We start from the raw sequence: 19,801 nt of genomic DNA on the forward strand, positions 1-19,801 counted from the left end.
GTCACCTCTACTTTGAGAAAGCACCTCTTCCCTAGTCACATTTTGAGTGCCTTCTACCCTGAGTGGCTCATCTTCTGGAACTATATCTGATAATATTCTGTTGCTCTTCATAATTTTTTAGAAATCAATAATCTGGTGCTGACAGTGTTTCACTGCTATCCTTAAGGTTTTCTAGTGACTGAAAATGCTGAAGTAGTCTGTGTCTCCTTTCTTCTAGTCTGTCTTCATCGGGAAGCTCATCTCAAACCTGTCCACCATGGGTGACCCTGCTGGTATTTAAAATACCTGTGGCACAGCTTCCAGAATCACAGCAACACACAAGCCACCAAAGTACAACAAACTGACCAGTAGCAGATTAAAACTATAAAGGTTGGTAATAAAGACAAAACGTACCACAGCACGTTCAGTGTCCTTATTCCCAAGGGTAGAAATACAATTTAGTTAAATAAGATAATTTAGTTACATGCGGCCCTTTCCTAGGTCTAAGCAAGAGCCAACAGTGTTTCTCTGATCCAGTTCCAAGGAAAGGAACCATGGACGGCTTGGGTCAAAGTTGCTGAGATTGTAGATTTGGCCTTTGTGGGATGCGGCCTTTCTCCCAACTTTTTATCAATTCCTACTTGTCCATCTAGTTTCAGGTTTCCAGTGCTTCCAGACCGTTTGGTCTCTTCCCTGAACCTACGCAGAGGACAGAGAATGTGTACCTCAATAAATAGTTAATGTTCAGAAGTTGATGTGGGGGTAAGGTGGGAGTTAACTGACAATATACAGTATGCAAATGGGGGGAGCTGACATTGCAGGTAATGTGGAGGACCGCTAGGGGACCAAAAACTTACATAAAGTTAGGTGCTGGCAGAATTTGGAAAAAATCCTACATTAATGAGGATTTCCAGGGCATACCCTCCTAAGAAGTTCCTCATGAAGGAGGGTTGCTGTTCCAACTCTTAGTGACCCTGTACAGGGTTTCTGAGGCTGTGAGTCCTGGTGTGGCATTGTTGGATCAGCACTGGGCTGTTATTCTCAAGGTCTGCAGTTCAAACCCACCAGCTACTCCTCAGAAACCCTATACAGGGTTGCTATGAGTTGGAGTCGACTCATTGGTACTTAAAAACAACAACAAAAAGTCTTTGTGGAAGCAGAAAGCATCATCTTTCCCCCATGGTCTGGCTGGTAGGCTTGAACCTCTGACACTGTGGTTCCCAGTACAGAAATGCAATTTTAGACTTCTAAAGCCTAGTTTTATACAGAAAGATCATCTTATACCATGTTATGCACATTAAAACTTTCATTGTATGCCAAGTGGCTAGTAAACATAGATAGGTTACTTATACAAACTTAGGGGTTTCAAAAGGTTTGTGGTAAAATAACATTATCATTGAATTCTATTTTTTTCAACAAGCTCTTTAAACATCCCTTGTATTATTCTTTGACATCACAGCCTACAGTCCTGATATATAAGAATTCATGGCAATGACTTTATGAGACTTCGCGGCATTTTGCTTCCTGGCTGTTGAAGGTTTTAGTGTGGTCAGACAATCTTGGAGACAGCAACACAAGTCCTTTACAAGTCTCCCCATCATTTTTCTGCCCTCCCAGGCAGAGTGTGCTTCTCAGTTAACAAAGGTCTAGCTAGCCATTGGATTAACCAGAAAACCAAGGAACCAAAACAAAGCCCCTTCCTCAAACCAGGCTTGACCCCGTCTGTCTCTCCAGCATGGCAGCTGCCGGGGCCGTCTGCTGTACCGAGAACCTGTGTGGGACCTGAGCAGGACCTACACTCAGATTTAGATCAGAAGCCTGAGAGGTGGTTGCAGAGATGGCAGTCTGGACACTTTCAGAAGAGCTATTTAACACTCTGCAATGGCCACTGGGAGCAGTGATTTTTAACTCTGTTATTCTGATAAAATATTACTTAGAGTTAGTTTCTACATACATGGTAGGAGTCCTGATGTGGCTCTGTGCGTTAATGCACCAGACTGCAAAGTCATCTGAACTGCAAGGTTGGCGGTTCAAGCTCACCAGCTGCTCCTCGGAAACTCTATACAGGGTCACTATGGGTCAGAACCAACTCGAAGGCACTTAGCAACAACAACATACATGGTTGTTGTTGTGAAGTGTGGTCGAGTCAATTTGGACCACATGGTAAGCCACATTATTTCTAGGTACAACGAGGTCACCTTTATAGGTTAGAAATTTCTGGAAGCTACCATGTCTCCTTGAAAATAGGTTTTAATTTCCATTTCAGATGTGGGTTCTTTTATGTGCTTATTGGGGAAGAGATCATCTGGCACACATTTTATGTGAGGGCCTCAAAACTCAAATTCTACAAATCCTTTCTTTGATCTTGCAATTTCCCTTTATTGTTGAATGGGTATTCTTTTCCAATTCTGTGAAACTCCAATAGGGTTGCCAATTGCAGCATCTGGTCCCCTATGATAGATATGGACCTGTTATGGATTGAATTGTGTCCTCCAAAAATGTGTTGTAAAATCCTAACCTCTGGTAGCATAGTGGTTACAAGTCGGACTGATAACCTCAAGGTCAGCGGTTCGAAACTACCAGCTGTTCTGTGGAGGAAAGAGGAAGCTTTCTGCTCCCGTCAAGATTTATAGCCTTAAAGATTTGCAGGTTTCTATGAGTCAGATTCGACTCCACACAGCATATACTACCACACCACATACCTCTGTATGGAGTCCTGGTGTGACGCTGTGGGTTAATTTTCTGGACTACAAAGTCGGTTTGAACTGCAAAGTGAGCAGTTCAATCTCACTCACTAGTTGCTCCTCAGAAACCCTATACCAGGTCAGTAAGGGTCGGAACTGACTTGACGGCACTTAACAAAAACATACCCCTATATGGAGTCCTGCTGTGGTGCTGTAGGGTAAGTGCTCGACCACAACATTGGTTTGAAACACAAGGTCGGCAGTTCAAACTCACCAGTTGCTCCTTGGAAACCGTATACAGGGTCACTATGGGTCAGAACTGACTCGACAGCACTTAACAACAGTAACATGCCCCTATATGGAGTCCTGGTCTGGTGCTGTGGATTAATGTGCTTGGACTGTGAAATTGATTTTATCCTCAAGGTTGCCAGTTCAAGCTTACCAGCCGCACTTTGGAAACCCTACACAGGGTTGCTATGAGTCAGAACCAACTCAATGCTGTTTAATAACAACAACGTACAGTGTACTGGTGTGGTGCTGTGGTATAAAGCACTAGACCACAAGGTTGATTTGACCCACATGGTTGGAGTTCAAACTTACCAGCTGCTCCTTGGAAACCCTATACAGGGTGTCTATGAGCTGGAACTTAACGGCACTTAACAATATACCTCTATACGCAATGGACTGCTAACCGCAAGGTTGGGGTTCACACCCACCTACAGTTTCTGGGAAACCCTATGGGCTAGAATGGTTTGGATGGCACTTAACACCTGTGAATGTGATCTCATTTGGGAATAGGGTTTTCTTTGTTAAAGAAGTCACAGGAGCGCGTTGCTGTTAAGTGCTATGGAGTCCTTTTGGACTCATAGCGACCCTGTATAGGGTTTCCAAGGTGCGGCTGGAAGGTTTCAAACACCGACCTTACAATCCAGTACTTATCCTACAGTGCCACACCAGGACTCCTGTCAGTGTGTATGGTATGTCTTAAACAAATCATTTTGGGGCTATAAAGAGAATCAGTTAGGCATAGAAGCAAGCTAGCAAGAATGAGGGGAAGACAAATGCCATGTAGAAATGCCAAGAACACTAAATAAGCTGAGTGAACAGAAAGACATCTTCGAGAACTGGTGCCCAGAATTTGGACTTCTAGCTTCCACAACTGTGGGGTGGGGGTGGGTGCTAGTGGTGCTGTAGGATAAGCATTGGACTACTAATAACAAGGTTGGCGGTTCAAACCCACCAGCTGTTGCTCTGCAGGAGAAAGATGAGGCTTTCTACTCCCATACAGATTTATAGCCTCAGGAACCTTATACAGGGTTACTATGAGCTGAAACTGACTCAGTGGCACCTAACAACAACCCAACTACAACTATCCTGTTTGTTAGAGCCATCCACTTGTGGTATTTCTGTCAGTAGCACTAAGATTAACACAAGGCCCACACCCACAGCAGGTTAAGCATGGGCAGGGGACCCAGAGAGGTCCAAGCAGGGTCTTCCTTACAATCTGATGCTGGGACACAGCTGCTTCTTCCTTGGCAATTCTGACCAGCTGCCAAATGTCATGTGGGTGGAGCTCTTGCTAGAGTCAACCCTGAGACTTCTCCGCTACCTTAACTAGTAAATGCCTGTTTGTGAATAAGCTCTTTTGAGTTAAGTTTCTGCCATTTGCCATAAAAGCTCCAAATGACTCGCAGAGAAACAACAAGGTCCACAAAGATAGCTACAAGAGTGATCATTGCATCATTAAAAAAGTTAAACATAAAAAAGCCAAAAACAAAAAAACAAACAAACAAAAAAACCAATTTTTGTTAAGGTACACTTCCAGCTCAGAATTAAGGAAACATAGCCATCACCTACGACATGGGATACTTACTGTTCACTAACTGCCAAGTAAAAAAGGCAATTACAAAATTACAAAAAAAGTAATTGTTTTCTGGGATAATTTGTCAACATTAATACACAAATATTTTGGGGGAAATAGCAGGATACATACCGAAGTATAAAAAGTGATTATCTTTTCGGAATAGGGTTTGTTAGCTCAGGGATCTCTGTGTGGCCGGTGTGTATACATGATATAAGTTTTTGGCACTGAGCATGCATTACAACAAGGGGAAAAAACTCCAATAGATCAAAGTCCATAGGTACCTATTATACTGAACAACTCTGCACGTGTGTTCACTGGAGGTATTGACTCTGGCTGGCCTGGCCTGGGAAGTGGGCAGGTCCGGCCACTATCACCAGGGGCTGGTCAGTGCTTCAGACCACCTGGTGCTTAGCCTAATGATAGTCATAAGGTCTGCACATTCCCAGCCAACACCTCCCTGTAGCTGGGCCAACACCACCAGCAAACACACTTGCGAAGTTGGACACATTTCAATATAATATGTACTCACAGATTTGGACCGAATGAAGTTGTTTATTTCCTCTAGTTGTTATGCATGTTTAGTGCCAAAAACAGATCATGCACACATATTACCCAAACAGAAACCACAAAACTAACACAAAGACTACTGCCAAAAGATAATCACGGTCCAGTCTTGCTAAAATTGCTGAGCTTATTAAAAATCATTAGGAAAACTTTTCATAAAGTAAGTAGGCTCATTTGCAAAACTGATCAAATCTGTCTACCTTGCAAGAATACTCTTATATTTTGGAGAATAACATTCCAATGCTAAACAAACTGCCCAAAAACCTCACACAAAATACGAGGGGGCTTGACAAAAAACAGTGAAAAAATGGAATGAAAACATTGCGGAATTTTCCCATAATTATTTGAATGCCATCCTCCTTGGGCTCATAGCAAAAAAGCATACATGTCGAGCCCTTCTTGGCTAGCTGCTTTAGAAGGTTCAGCCCATCCTCCGGACCTCACCTGGTGTAGACACTTTCTGGCTTTGTCATATTCGCTTCGCAGGCAGTAGGCACTACCCAGGTTGAACAGCATCACTGTCCTGGCGGAGTTGACGGAACTCGGGTAGCACTGAGGGGCCCGTTTCCCAGCTGGGGAAAAGGAGCACAGACACTGTGGAAGAGGCAGGGCCATGGGCACAGGTGTAACCCAATCCACCGCCCCCCCAGGAGCCACTCAGAACAAAAGGACAGCTCTGCTCCTCACACTGACAAATGAAGAACACAGAAAGCTCAACTCTCAATCTTTGGGAGGCCAGCCAGGCTGCTTAAATATTTACTCTGAATTGATAAACTTCTTACTTACAGGATTCCATTGCTTCATTTTCACCTTTGTCTGATCCTACAAAGACATGAAAAATAGATCTGAGGGGGCAGGGAAACAACCTATTTTCTAAAAACCCAGTTTTCTTCATGAAGTGGAAATCTATTATCAAAGTAATTTGTTGCATTTAATGTTCATGTAGTGTGTGTGTGTGAGTGTGTGTGGTTCTATTAAAAGGTACCCAAAAATGCTACCACCCACCATTGCCCTAAGCCTGGGAAATAACCTGTAATAAAGTGAAAGGCACCCAGTCTCAGTCTCTGAAGAAACTTAGGTTATGATTTAAAACTGATTTTTGAATACAATTAACTTTACTTCCCCTGGAGTGTGAAATCAGTCCAAAAAGAAAAACAGCATCAAGAAACCAAACAAATGATCTGAACGCTAAAACGTTTCCAAAGTTAAAAATGTCGACCATGTGAAAATCAACTCCCAGATTTACTTAGCAATTACTACAAATTCAGTTCAGTCCCAAAATGGATAATAGGCCTTTACAACCCTGCCCTTCAATTTCCACACATCCTGAATTATGGTAGGAAGGCAGTGGAAATGGTGACCAGTTCTGCTCAAACGTGTCCTCATTAACCTTGGTCCTGCTCATTTGAGGAGATCCCTAAGGAGACATCAGTGACATTCTCCGGGTTCAAGTGAGTAATGGCATCAGATATTCTGTCCAGAGAGATGAGGGCTTCTGCAGCATACAAATGGCCCAAAAACCTAAAATGAAAAGACAGATTACAAATGGAAAACTAAGCCACCACAGAAATACCCAATGAATAATGACATACTTTATACATACAATCCAAATGTATGCTCATTTCTTTAATGCAAAGAATAATTTTAACATAATAAAAACAGTAGATTCTTAAGAGAGAGGCAGATCCAAGGAGGGATACCCATTGTGTGGGACATCAGAATCGAATTCCTCCAGTCTCTGTCCCAGTAAGAGTCTGAAGGCACCAGAGTGAGACCTGTTTTATATAGGATCAATCTTTATTCTATTCCAAAGGTTTTCTGGTTTTCACACTATCTATTTTATGTCCACTGACCCTAAGCCAGAGCCACATTTCCCATACGATCATCTACTTCTTCAAAATTAGTCTTAAACATACTACTCCACTGTCAAAAACCTTAAGCACCTTTTCTGCATAAGGACAAATTAAAAACCCTGCACTTAAGTCTTCACACTCTCCACAATTTGGCCTTACTTTCCTATATCCATAAGAGCCCTGGTGGTAAAATAGATTAAGCAACTGATAATCACAAGGTCTGCAGTTCAAACCCACCAGATGCTCCTCAGGAGAAGAGGAGTTGTCTGCTCCCTTAAAGATTTAGTTTCAGGAACCCTCTGAAGCAGTACTACTCTGTCCTACAGGGTCATTATGAGTTGGAATCAGCTTGATGGCAGTGTGTCTCCCCCTCTAGCCAACCAATCTCCCAGCAGGGCAGCCAGCAATCAGCCCATGGGCCTTACCTCCTTGGGCTCACAGCCCTGCCTCACCTACACAGTCAATGCCCCAGCCTTCGTTTTTTTGTTTTTTAAGTTTGTATTATGAATTGAGTGATAGTTTACATGGGACATTAGTTTTATCCTCATTTCATGGCAATGATTAGAATTTCCTTTGTGCATTATCACTGAACAGTATTTTTGCTTCTATTCCATCTGCTTTTTTTTTTGTTGTTGGGGGTGGGTACACAAAACACTCAGGAAAAACATAATCATTTAAACAACCAAAGGACACATTCTGCAAGCCTGACTCCTGGCGTCAGCACACAGCCTTTCTCTTTCCATGAGTCTGGAGTCTTTAGCTGTTCTCTGTCTCCATGTCCTCAACTCTGCCTTCTTCTCTGGTGTCAGTGCTTCTTTGGATAGGGATCCACAGTCTACTCCTGCTCTTCTCCCTTGATGGTCCTAGGGCCTTCTGTTCCTGGACTGTAAGATTAACTACTCCCTCTTTTTTTGTTACAAAACTTCTACCTTTATAGTTGTTCCAGTCGCAGTAAGCCATGATAACAATTATTCACTTGTTATCATGTTATCACTAAGAGTCATAATCTTATCCCCATCTCTTTTCATCAGACCCGTTTAGACAAGATGAAAACTATTCAGTGTAGACTCTGCCTTCCCCCACACACTCTGAAACTAAACTCCTCTTGAAAACTTGTAATCAGTCACTTTGTGCCTTTATATCCTCCCCCACTTTAGGTAGCCAATGTCTAAGCTGCCCATCCTTATCAACTCTGTATACAGAAGGGATAGGATTGATACTTGATGTGAAGACTCTTTCCCTCTCAGTTTGTATTTTGAGCTACTACATCCATAAGTATAGATCAAGTTCATCAAATTGTAGTAATTTACACTTGTTTCCTTTATAAAAAAAAATTTTTTTTTCTCTTCCTCTAGTAGACTTCTGATCATCAAACCATTGAAGCTAGGTTGAATGGATATTATCTACAAGTTCTTGTGCATCTCCCCTCACTTCCTATCAGCTGGGTGCTTCATGCTCAGCTCTAGCTCTCTGATGTCCTTGTCCATGGACTTAGGGAGTCCCAAGGTTTTACCACACTTCGGACAAACCAGGCCTTCTTCTTCTTTCTCTCATCTCTAGGTCAATGGGAATCTATGGAACGTGATTGAACTCAACCTGTATCTTCACTACTGCCTTTCCCCCTCTTCCACTCACGTGCAGACCAACATGGTCACCAGCAAGCTTACATGAGTTTCAGTCTTGGAGGTGGGTTTGTCCTGAAGGAACTTGACTGCTTGCCTTGATGTCCAGCCTTCGTTTTAAAGGGTCAGTTCTGAGCTCACCTCCTCTGGTTTACCCTACCCCAGCTCAGTATATCCCTGTGAATCCTGGACCATCAAATCTTAAACTTTTTACAGTTTTCACCACATTTTAGAATTTTTATGCACAAGAATCACTTGCGATAATCAAGCAATTTCTTCGAACTAGCAGAGGCTGCAATGACCTTTTATTCTGTCTTCCTACCAAATGCCCTGATAGGGATGACAATTAAAAAAAAAAAAATCAATAACTTCAAGAAAATTTTGAAATATTTGAGAAATTTCACAAAAGCAGCGTCCACATGCCAAAAGTCATTACAAAAAACCAACACAGATTCAAAGAGCTTCTTCAAAAAATTTGTTTTTAATTTCCTCAAAAAACATGTTTTTTGTAGCCCAAATGAAATGTCTTCATGATACACAAAGCAGAAATCCTTAGAAAGATGTATGGAAAGCTGCAGGCAGCAGGGCAAACAGGACTGCTGTATTTAAGGGCAGCCAATCCTGGTGTGGCTCTGTGGGTTAACATGCTGGAATGCAGCAGAGTAGGTTTGAACCACAAGGTTGGCAGTCCAAGCTCATCAGCTACTCCCTGGAAACCCTATACAGGGTTGCTATGAATTGGAACTGACTCCACGGCACTAAAAAACAAGTGTAGAAAGACCTCCTCACCCTCACCTGGAAGACAGATCAATGACCTTGTTATTAATAAAAGGAACCAATGCTTAGGAAAGAATGATTATGAGAATTGAAAAGGGGGAAAAAAATCCTGACGTGACTTGGAAATCCCTCAAAAGTTAGCTAAAAATCACATATCCTAGGAATTTTATTTATTTTCAGAGAACAAGTTAAAAAATAAGGTTAAAAACCTTACAACAAATGTCAAAACAAGGATTTATGTGGTACTAATTGAGAATGGTAATCACAATGTTAAAAAAAAAAAAAAAAAGTTAAAAAAGCAGCTAGGACCTGTTTTATTTTTTGTTTACAACAAAAAATAAGCAACCCCTCAAAAAAATCTAACTGGAAAACCAAACAAAACCCACTAGGCCAATAATGCCACTGGACACCCTAATCTGGCAGCAGCAGTTCCTGATGTTGGTATTTCATGGATGGACTGACCATGGAAAGGCTGAAAGCTACTTTAGAGGCCACAACTGGAACTCACGACTCTTCTCCCAGGCCTGAATATTAGGCAATGTTTTCTTACAGCAAAGCAGGAGTTCCCTTATAATTGACTTGTGACAAAGTCATGTCCCCAGATGCTCTAGAGCCTTTGAAAACAAAACAAAACAAAAAACAAGCACAAAGTATGGTTGCTGAACAAAGGCCTGAAATGGGCTTGTTGTTGTTAAGTGCCGTGGAAACTGTTACAATTCATAGCTACCCTGTATAGGGTTTCCCAGGAATGGCTGGTGAGCTTGTGGTCCAGAGCAATAAGTCTCAGCACCACACCAGGACTCCTCAATCACTGTCAATTTTGGAAGTAATGGACTACTAACAAAAAAGGTTAGTGGTTCAAACCCATCAGCCCCTCTGTTAGGAGAATGATGTGATAGTCTGCTTCCATAAAGATTATAGCCTTGGAAACCCTACTCTGATCTATATGGTCATGATGAGTGGGAATTAACTTCACGGCAGTAGGTTTGGCTTTTTTTTTTTTTGGGGGGGGGCGCGCATAAAATAATCAGTTAAAATAAAAAAAGTGAAGAAATTAAACATTTACACAATTTTTCCTTAAAATATGACCTCACAATTGTAAGTGGGAGGCAAAGTCTTTAAACAAACAAACAACTCAAACTAACTGCCATAGGGCTGAACGAATTCCAACTCATAATGACCCCCTGGGAGACAGAAGAACTGTCCTGAAGCATTCCCAAGGTTGTAAATCTCTAAGGAAGTAGACCACCCTACAGTTGTCCTGCAGAAGAGTCCATGGGTTGAAATCACTAACCTTCTGGTTAGCAGCCCAACGCTTAACCAATGAGCCACCAGGGCACCTTGACAAAGCCTTTGTTGTTGTTGTTTTTAAGTATCACTTAGTTGAATCCGATTCATAACAACCCTGTATAGGGTTTCTGACGATCAACTGGTGGGTTTGAATAGCTGACTTTGTGATTAGCAGTCTAGTGCTTATCCTACAGCGACACACCAGGACTATGAAAAAGCCTTTGGTGGTGGTGGTGGTTGTGTGCCATGGAGTAGGCTTCAACTCATAAGGCCCCTGTATTGGATTTCCGAGGCTATCAATCAGAGTAGAAAGACTCATAATTTTTCCCTAATGAAGCAGTTGGTAGATTCAAACTGCTGACACTGTGGTTTGTAGCAGCCTAACTCGTAACCCACTATGCTAACAGGGCTCCTTGACAAAGCCTTCAATGACTGTTAAAAAGTAAAAGAACACATAGTCATATTTGGAGATTACAAGAATATATACCCAAAGGATATTAAAAAACAAAACAAGAGTCTTGATTAATGCTATGGAGAAGCGCTTGTGACTTTGGAGAAATTTTCCAAGATTATTACCACACATAGATTCAAAGCTGCATCTTACTCAGTTTAGATAAAAGAAAAGATGAAGTGCTTTGGAATATTTCAGAATGACAAAGCCATTAACTGAATAACGAATGCTGTCTTAATGAAATGGCACAGTAGTTTGGAAAATTACTTTAAAATTTGTCTATTTTAACTACATCCCTCATAGTAGATTTATCATGCTGACCAAAGTGGAAGGTGTCTGTCTCCTAAGTCTCTAAACAGCGAGTGACATTTCCAGTAGCCCCTGAGGTGTAACAAATGAAAAAAATTTAAGGACCAAGACACAAGTTGAAAAAACTTTCAAAATCAGTTATTTTCCCTTATCTTTAAATTCTATTTTTTCCATAAAATTCTTGAAGCCCTCTCGTATATTCTACTGTAGTTGTTGTTAAGTGCCATTGAGTTGGTTCCAATCCATAGTGACCCTGTGTAGGGTTTCCTAGGAGCAGCTGGTGAGCTTGAACTGCTGACCTTGCAGTTCAAACAGCTTTGCAATCTGGTGCATGTAACTCGCTGTGCCACACCAGGATTCTGTATATTCTACTGTGAGAGTATAAAAGAAGCAACACATACTGCAAGCTCATTGAAAACTTCTGTACAAAACAGTAAATCAGGGAGGGGCAGGGAGGGCGAGCGATACTTACTTAAGAGATCCGGACAGCTTGGGCTGCTGAAGAAGTTTATCTGCGTGATTCAAAGCCATGAGGTTATCACCCAAAGCCAGAGCCACGTAAGCACTGCAGGCAAGTATAGAGCACCTACAACACAAGAAGGAAGGACTGAAAACCTAGGTTACAAAACTGATGTTGTATTTCTTACATAGGGAAAACTCCATAAACAGCGGTGACAATCTGGACACTAGGAAAGAAGAGAGGAAGAAAGCACAATGCCTTCAGTAAGAATTGGAATGAGGTACAAAATTACCATCTGAAGCAATGCCTAGCTATTTACCTAAATCTTCTTTAGCTTCCAACCAATTCACATCCCCTAAACCCAACAAAATCATCTCCTGGAATATATATTTAGCCTATAAAACATAATGTTGTAATTAATGGCCCAGAGAACACTTACTTCCATAGAGAATTTCTTTTTAATATTCCAGAGATAAAGCTCCAGACACAGATATTATTCTTTCTACATATATTTATAGTTTCGTTAAGAAACACAATCTTGTCCATTTTGCTTAGCTGACTATTAAGTGTTCCTCCTCTAAACATAATTAAGAAATCTGTTGTTCTTGCTTCTAAGTAATAGTATAAAGAGTAGCTTAAAATTTTTTTTCAATCACATAGCTACTATTATCTTAAATGAATGAATATTCAAGGGAAAAAAGCAGGTTGAATAAACACATGTGAAGGTAAAATTTCAGTTACATTGATTTTGCTAATTTAAGTTGGGTTAGAAAACTAGGTTTTTGTTTGATTTTCTACTTAAAGGGCAGCACATTTTAATAAGCTCAGCCCAAAGACTTGACACTAATAGATCACTTGAATGTTAAACATCGGCTCTACAAAGCAATCTTAACATAAACCCCTGTCAGATAGAAATGAAGTTTGAATGGCTGACCACATATGACCAACTCGGACACAGGGTTCTGAGTTATGTTTACATACTGCAATTCGTATATATATCACTAAGTGCATCCAGGCTATAATTTTGGTCTAAGCGTTTTCACCATGCTCTGAAATCCGGACTAGAAATGACTTTTAGTAATGGCACAGCTGGGCAAATTCTAGAGTAGTCTGTCTTGTTTCCTCTTCACTGGCCCACTCCTACCTAGTTGCTAGAATCTGAGAACATTACCCACTGAGGGAAAAGTAGCAACACGGGAAAAGGACAGCGGTCCTGGAGGAGGCACACAGAAACAGGTTTAGGACCCTGGGCTGCCATAATAAGGCTGAAAGGCTGAATATTGCAACTCCTTTGTTTCTCAATACAGAAACTGAGATCCAAAGAGACTGTATACACTCTAATTCAGAGTCTCTGTTTAAAGTCAGAACTAACACTTAAAACTAGACTTTCTATCCACTGCTTTTCCCATTCGATTGCACTGCTTCTGTATCAATTTCACATGACCTTCCTAAAAATAAAGAATACAAAAAAGGTTACATTAAGATTTTTCTAAGTTTTTGCATACGAGGAGTCCTGGTGTGGCTCTGTAGGATAAGCACTGGCCTTCTAATCACAAGGCTATTGGTTCAAACCCAGCAGCCACACCATGGAAACACTATACAGCACTGCAAAAATCAGAACTGACTTTAAAGCACTTAAAAACAACAAGCACTTTAACTTAACTTTCGAAAAAGAAAAAAAAAATTAATGCAAATAATACAAACTGAAATTTTGTTAGGTTATATTATTTTAAATCTGATCCAAGCTCAGAGAAGAGAGTAACTTGAGAGCAGACAAGTAGTGCCACTTCCAAAGGGATTTTCCTGACATGGTAACTGTCACTATTCCTCTTTCCAGGAAGTGGCTTCATAAGCAAGGTGACTCTGTGGTCACAGCTCTTGGGGGGAGTACTCTCTTGCTCCAGTTTTCAGAGACCCATCAGCAGTAAACTCTGTGTGGTGAGATTAGCATGACTTGGTTTCTCCTCTTGGCTTACTTATAGTTAAGAGGATAAACACCTAAGGAAGCAGCAATCAAGAAATCAAAAGGACACATTGCACCGGGCAAATCTGCTGCAAAAGATCTCTTTAAAAAGTGTTAAAAAGCAAAGATGTCACTTTGAGGAAGAAGGTACAACAGACCCAAACCATGGTATTTTCAATTGCCTCATATACAAGTGAAAGAAGAATGGAGAAGAACTGATGTATCTGAATTCTGGTGTTGGGGAAGGAATAATACTGAATATACCTAAGGGGTTGTATGATAAGCACTAGACTGCTAACCAAAGGTCAACGGTTCAAACTCACCAGCTCTTTTTTTGGAAGCCCTATACAAGGTTGCTATGAGTCAGAACTGACTTGATGGCACTTAGCAACAACAACAACGATGAGGAGAATTAACAAATCTATCTTGGAAGATGTACAGTTCCTGAAGAAGGACATCATGCCTGATACAGTAGGGGAAGAAGACCTTCAATGAGATGGACTGACAGAGTGGCCACAAAAATAAGCTTGAACAGGAGAGACTGTGAGGATGGCACAGGGCAGGCTAATGTTTCATTTTGTTTTACTTATGGCTGCTATGAGTCAGACCCAACTGGACAGCACCTAATCACAACAATATCCTTAATAACAGCAATCCATATTCATTCATTCAAAAAGTATACTGAGTGCCTACCATGTATGCACGAGGCATGTATTGGTTATGAAATAAAAATAAGACCTCTAAAGGCCTGGGCTTTCAGAGAGCATCAGTCCAGAGTAGGCATAGATGGCAGTCACAAACTTTTAATCTATTTTTATCTGTGACCTTTCTAAAGAGAAAAACAGAAGCCCATTAAAAGCTGGAGCCTACATTTTGTTTCTTACACAAAGACTAGAACAATTTCTCAACATGTGCAAACTCAAAAAACAAATCCATTGCTGCAGGGTCAATTTCCACTTAGAGAGAGCCTATAAAACAAAGTAGAACAGCCCCAGAGCATTTCTAAGGCTGCAATCTTTATGGCAGATTGCCACATCTTTCTCCTGTGGAGTAGCTGGTGGGTTTGAATCACTGACCTTTCAGTTAGTAGCTGAGTGCTTACCCATTTCATTACCAGGACTCTTTTTACCGTGTGCAGCAGGTGCTTAAAAGATACTTGCTAAAGACCACAGCTTTCAACATTTTCAATTTACTTTTCCAGGCACCAAGAACCCCCAATTTGCCTGCTAGAAGGTTACTTTGGTGACAAAGCAGCTTCTTTCTGGACTCCCACAAATCAGGCCACCCTTCTGCATGTGTTGGGGCCTAGAGTCTAGGACAGGTCCACCTTAGGCAGGCTTGTTGGGAAAAGGCAGTCCTGGCCTCTCCTGACAGTAGCAGGGCTGTTACTGCTCCAGTCCACTGTCAAACCTATTTTGGGTCCACAAATCAGTCAGATGATTTGTAGCAGGATTCTGGTTGCCAAGAAGCCTAAATTATAATTAGGTATGAGAAGGAGAAAAAAAAAAATCTGTTTTCCTCAACTATTGTCTCTTTTACCAGAAGAAACCACATCTAATCACAACAGGATAAAGATTCTAATAAATAAGTTATCTTTCTTTCTATCCAAAAATACTTAAATATGTGAATCCTCACTAATGGCTGGTATTGTCATAGCCACAGGGGTTAATAAGCAAGTCTCACTGCCTGAAATGCAGACCATTGCTTATGCTGTTCCTTCTCTTGGTGGCTTATAATCTACCCAAACTCACTTCTTATTACCCCCTCTCACTAATCCTTTTTCTCTTAGTAAACAACACTCCACTCTGCAGAGTTCCTGCAGGCTGGCAGCAGTAGAAACATATACACAACAGCTGTATCTACTAATGCCCTGAAAAATCACTTTACTTTTGATAGTTGCTGCTTAAAATGTTAGTCCAATCCTCTACCACTACTTCCTCGAGTCACTGTTCAATCTGTTTTATCAACCACTCAGTGGATCTGACAGTTCATCATACTGGAAAAGCTATACCTCAAAGGAAGAGGCTCACTAACTTCCCCTACCCCATGGACAATCTGACAAAACCCCACACTGTCCCTTTCATACAATTGAGGAGCTCCAGGTCCATGGAATGGCTACCATTGGGAAAGAGGTGGTGGGTGGAAGAAAAAAGGAGGGGAGGCAGAAAATGAAAAGAAAATAAGGGGAAAAAAACCCAACTTTCCTTATAGCACATACATAACAATGAACAAGTTACGCAAGACTGAACATTAAAACTTGTCAAACCACATAGCTTCTGAGTTAAATATATCTATGTAAAATATCTGAAATAGTTTAACCTTTATTAAAACAGGCTAAAATGAGGTAAATCAAGTCATCTACCATTTGACAAAGAAAATTAAATTTACAAAACAATCACACAGCACACATTAGTTGAAAAACAAGGTAAACAAATCCAATAATGCAATCTATTTCAATAAAATGAATACTGTATTGCATTTTAAAAGTAAAAAAAACAAACAAACCAAGGTGTTTTCATTTATTTCCTACAAGCTTAGAAATGTTAATTAAACATGTCAGTATTCAACTTTAAAAAAAAATGTTATTCATTTTATTTTGAGTTATGTGATAGTTTACATGGGAGAACATTAGTTTTACATTCATTCTATCCTATATCTTCTCATTGCCATGGTTACAATCCCCTCCATGCACCATCAACCAACCAATACTCTGCAAGCCTTCCCCCCACAAACCCCTGGTCTTCAGCACACAGTCCCTCTCCCTCTCTGGACTAAAGTCCCCAGCTGTTCCCTCGCTCCAAGTCATCATCTCTCTGCCTCCATCTCAGGTATCATTGTTTCTCTGGGTAGGTCCAGCTCTTCTCCGTTGATGGTCCTAGAGACCTCCGCTCCTAGACTGGAAAGTTAATCACTACCCTCCTTGCTATAAAATGTCTACCTTTACATTTCCAACCCTCACAATCAGTCCTGATAACAATTATTCATACTGTATCACAAGAGACCCGTCTGCATTTCATTTCATCAGCCCCGCCTAGACAGATTGGATACTACTCACTGGAGATTCTACCATCATTCACGCATTCTGGATCTAGATTCCCTCTTGAAAGCCCGTAAGTCAGTCACTTCTTGCCTTTGTAGTCGTCCCCCCTCCCCCACATTTTGGGTAGCCAATGTCCAAGTTGCCCATCCCTGTGTACTCTGTGTGTGGAGGGGGTGGGAATTATTCTTGCAGTAAGGATTTGTGCCCGCTTTTGAGCTATTGCTTCCATAGGTGTAGGTCAAGTTCATCAAATTGTATCAGAACACTTTTTTCTTTCCTCTTCTTTCTTCTTCTGGTTGAGCTCTGATCATCCAGTCATTGAAGCCAGGTCAAGTGGGTATTATCTGCAAGTGTGGGTGTTCTTGTGCATATGCCCTCTCTTATTAGCTGGACGCTTCACTCTCCACTCTAGTCCTCTGTGGCTATGTCACTGACTCTGGGCCCAAGAGTCCCCAGGTCTTGCCACACTGCTGGCCAACCAGGTCTTCACCCGGGTTTCCAGAAGACTATGGATCATTGTATGGCTTAACTCACCGCTTCATTGTTGTTTTTCCCTAACTTCCCCTTATTGGTGATGAGCATGGTCACCAATCAGAGCGTGTATTCCCATTGAGTCTTAGTCTTGGAAGAGAGTTTGCATTGAGGGGACCTGACCACTTGCTTTGATGTCTCCTGGGCAAGCAACTTGCTTGTTCTTGTAGTAACAGTTGGTCTGCCTATGTTGTTTTATATTTTTCCTGTAGGTCTCTCTTTCAAGAAGTATCTTCTGTTCTTTTAGCTGTTCCAGGCTGGTCTGCTCATCCTTTTAAGTGGGAATTTCCCATCTCTGGAGATCTGGATATGGTTCAGGCTTCCACCTATAGTCTTATGTATTGTAGAGGCTCCGCAGGAAGCCTCCTTCACTGGGCACATTGTAGCCCCATATTAGGTATTCCAATCAGTTATAGGCCAAAGACGGACTTACAAGCTTTCTATGGTGATATTTCTGGCTATTCCTTTCTCTCCCCCTCAAGTGTCTATTTTACAATGGTAGGCAAGGGAAACCAAGATTCAAAAGACAGCCAAGCATCTTAACATTATTCCCCCCTTTTCACCATTCCAACCATGTCTCAATCTCTGTATCCCAGAGCCCTGTTGTTCCAAGGTTGTGCATACATCATTATTTACCTCTATCCCACTTAGCCCATTCAGACCTGCCTAATTGTTCTCCCATCTGCTTTGTTCTTCCATTCCCCTCTCCCTCCTTGTATACTGCCCCCCTCCCCAGCACCCAAACTATTCTATGTATAATTCAACTCTTATTAAGAAAACTTTAAAAGTTAAATTAGACTGTTTTTTTACCTCTAAATTAGATTGTTTTCGCCTTGTAAAAATATTTGTTTCCTGTGTAAGTTTTGTGCAAACAGAATCAATTCTTCAAATGATGAAACAAAAAATTACCTTAAAGCCCTCAGCATTGTTATTCCTAGGTACATAGCCAACAGAAATGAAATAAATGGTCATACAGAAACTTGTATATATATTTTAGAGCAGCATTCTTCTTGCTTTTTTTAAATTAACTTTTTGTTGTGAATTGAGTGAAGGTTTACAGACAAGATCATGACCTTCACATTCAATAATTTATATACTTTGTTTCATCTCAATGATTACTACACCCTCCCTGCAACAATAATTACCCTACTTTCTCTCTGTGGCTCCCCAAGTACTTATATTTCACAAACGAACAAAGCAAAAATATTTAATGTGCATACAAAAAGTATATATTTATCTATTCATGTAAATGTCCAAAGGCCATATTCTGCAAGCCATACTCTTGCCCGCAGACCAGCATTATTCTTACTAGCTCAAATATGGAAACAACCCAAATGCCTAACAGATGAATGTATAAAGAAAATGTACTTTATCAAACAGTGGAATATTATTTGGCAATAAAAAGGAATAAAGTACTGAAACATGCTACAATTTAGATAATCCTTGAAAACATTTTACTAAAGTAAAAGAAGACAATCAGGCTTCCAAGCTTTCAAGAGGGAACCTAGAGCCATAGGGCCAGGAAGAAGGCAGAATCTCTAGTGAGTAGTATCCAATCTGTCTAGGTGGGGCTGATGAAATGAAATGCAGATGGGTCTCTTGTGATACAATAGTGAATAATTGTTATCAGGACTGATTGTGAGGGTTGGAAATGTAAAGGTAGATATTTTACAGCAAGGAAGGGAGTGATTAACTTTCCAGTCTAGGAGCAGAGGTCCCTAGGACCATTAACGGAGAAGAGCGGAGTATGGGACCCTACCCAAAGAAGCAGTGAAGCCTGAGGTGGAGGCAGAGATGATGACGTGGAGAGATGGAGCAGCTGGGGACTTTAGATCCAGAGAGGAAGAGGGACTGTGTGCTGAAGACCGGGGGGAGGGGTGTGGGGGGCAGGCTTGTAGGGTATACCCTTTGGTTGGTTGATGATGCATGGAGGGGATTGTAACTATGGCAATGAAATGATATACAAAAGAATAAACGTAAAACTAATGTTAAAAAAAAAAAAAAGAAGCCAGTCATAAAAGAATATTATTCCAATCAGGTGAAAAGTCCAGAACAGGGAAACCTATACAGACAGAAAGTAATTAGTAAGGGTGGGGAATGGATGAGTGATAGCTAAAAGGTATGGGGTATATTTCTGAGATAATGATTATGTTCCAAACTTTCTGGTATTGATGGCTGCACACATCTGTGAATAAACGAAATGGCTGCACTGCATACTTTAAATGGATGAATTACATGGTATATGAGTATCATATCTATCATATCTCAATGAAAGTTGCTGGAAGAAAAATTCCAAAAGACAGGCAAGAAATACTTTAATCACCTTAGATTCTGCAAGTCATAGCATTCATTTAAAGTAAGTTTTTTTTTTTAAATTTTTTTTTAAGGTTTTTATTGTAGATTGAGTGAAAGTT

General features: G+C 40.8%; 1 protein-coding gene across 1 annotated transcript in view; it reads right to left on the bottom strand.

Annotated features, from left to right (window-relative positions):
• The window catches only part of CNOT10 (CCR4-NOT transcription complex, subunit 10), a 121,902-nt gene that overhangs the window by 8,256 nt on the left and 93,845 nt on the right, over positions 1 to 19,801 (bottom strand). The window contains exons 13-16 of the mRNA XM_006859171.1: positions 11,866 to 11,979; positions 6,482 to 6,612; positions 5,878 to 5,913; positions 5,536 to 5,663 (exon numbers count right to left, since the gene is read on the bottom strand). Of these exons, the coding sequence (XP_006859233.1) occupies positions 5,536 to 5,663; positions 5,878 to 5,913; positions 6,482 to 6,612; positions 11,866 to 11,979 (409 nt within the window). The remainder of the gene's footprint in view (positions 1 to 5,535; positions 5,664 to 5,877; positions 5,914 to 6,481; positions 6,613 to 11,865; positions 11,980 to 19,801) is intronic.

This window comes from Chrysochloris asiatica, unplaced genomic scaffold (assembly GCF_000296735.1).
Source record: "Chrysochloris asiatica unplaced genomic scaffold, ChrAsi1.0 scaffold00030, whole genome shotgun sequence".
NCBI classification, from domain to species: Eukaryota; Metazoa; Chordata; class Mammalia; order Afrosoricida; family Chrysochloridae; genus Chrysochloris; species Chrysochloris asiatica.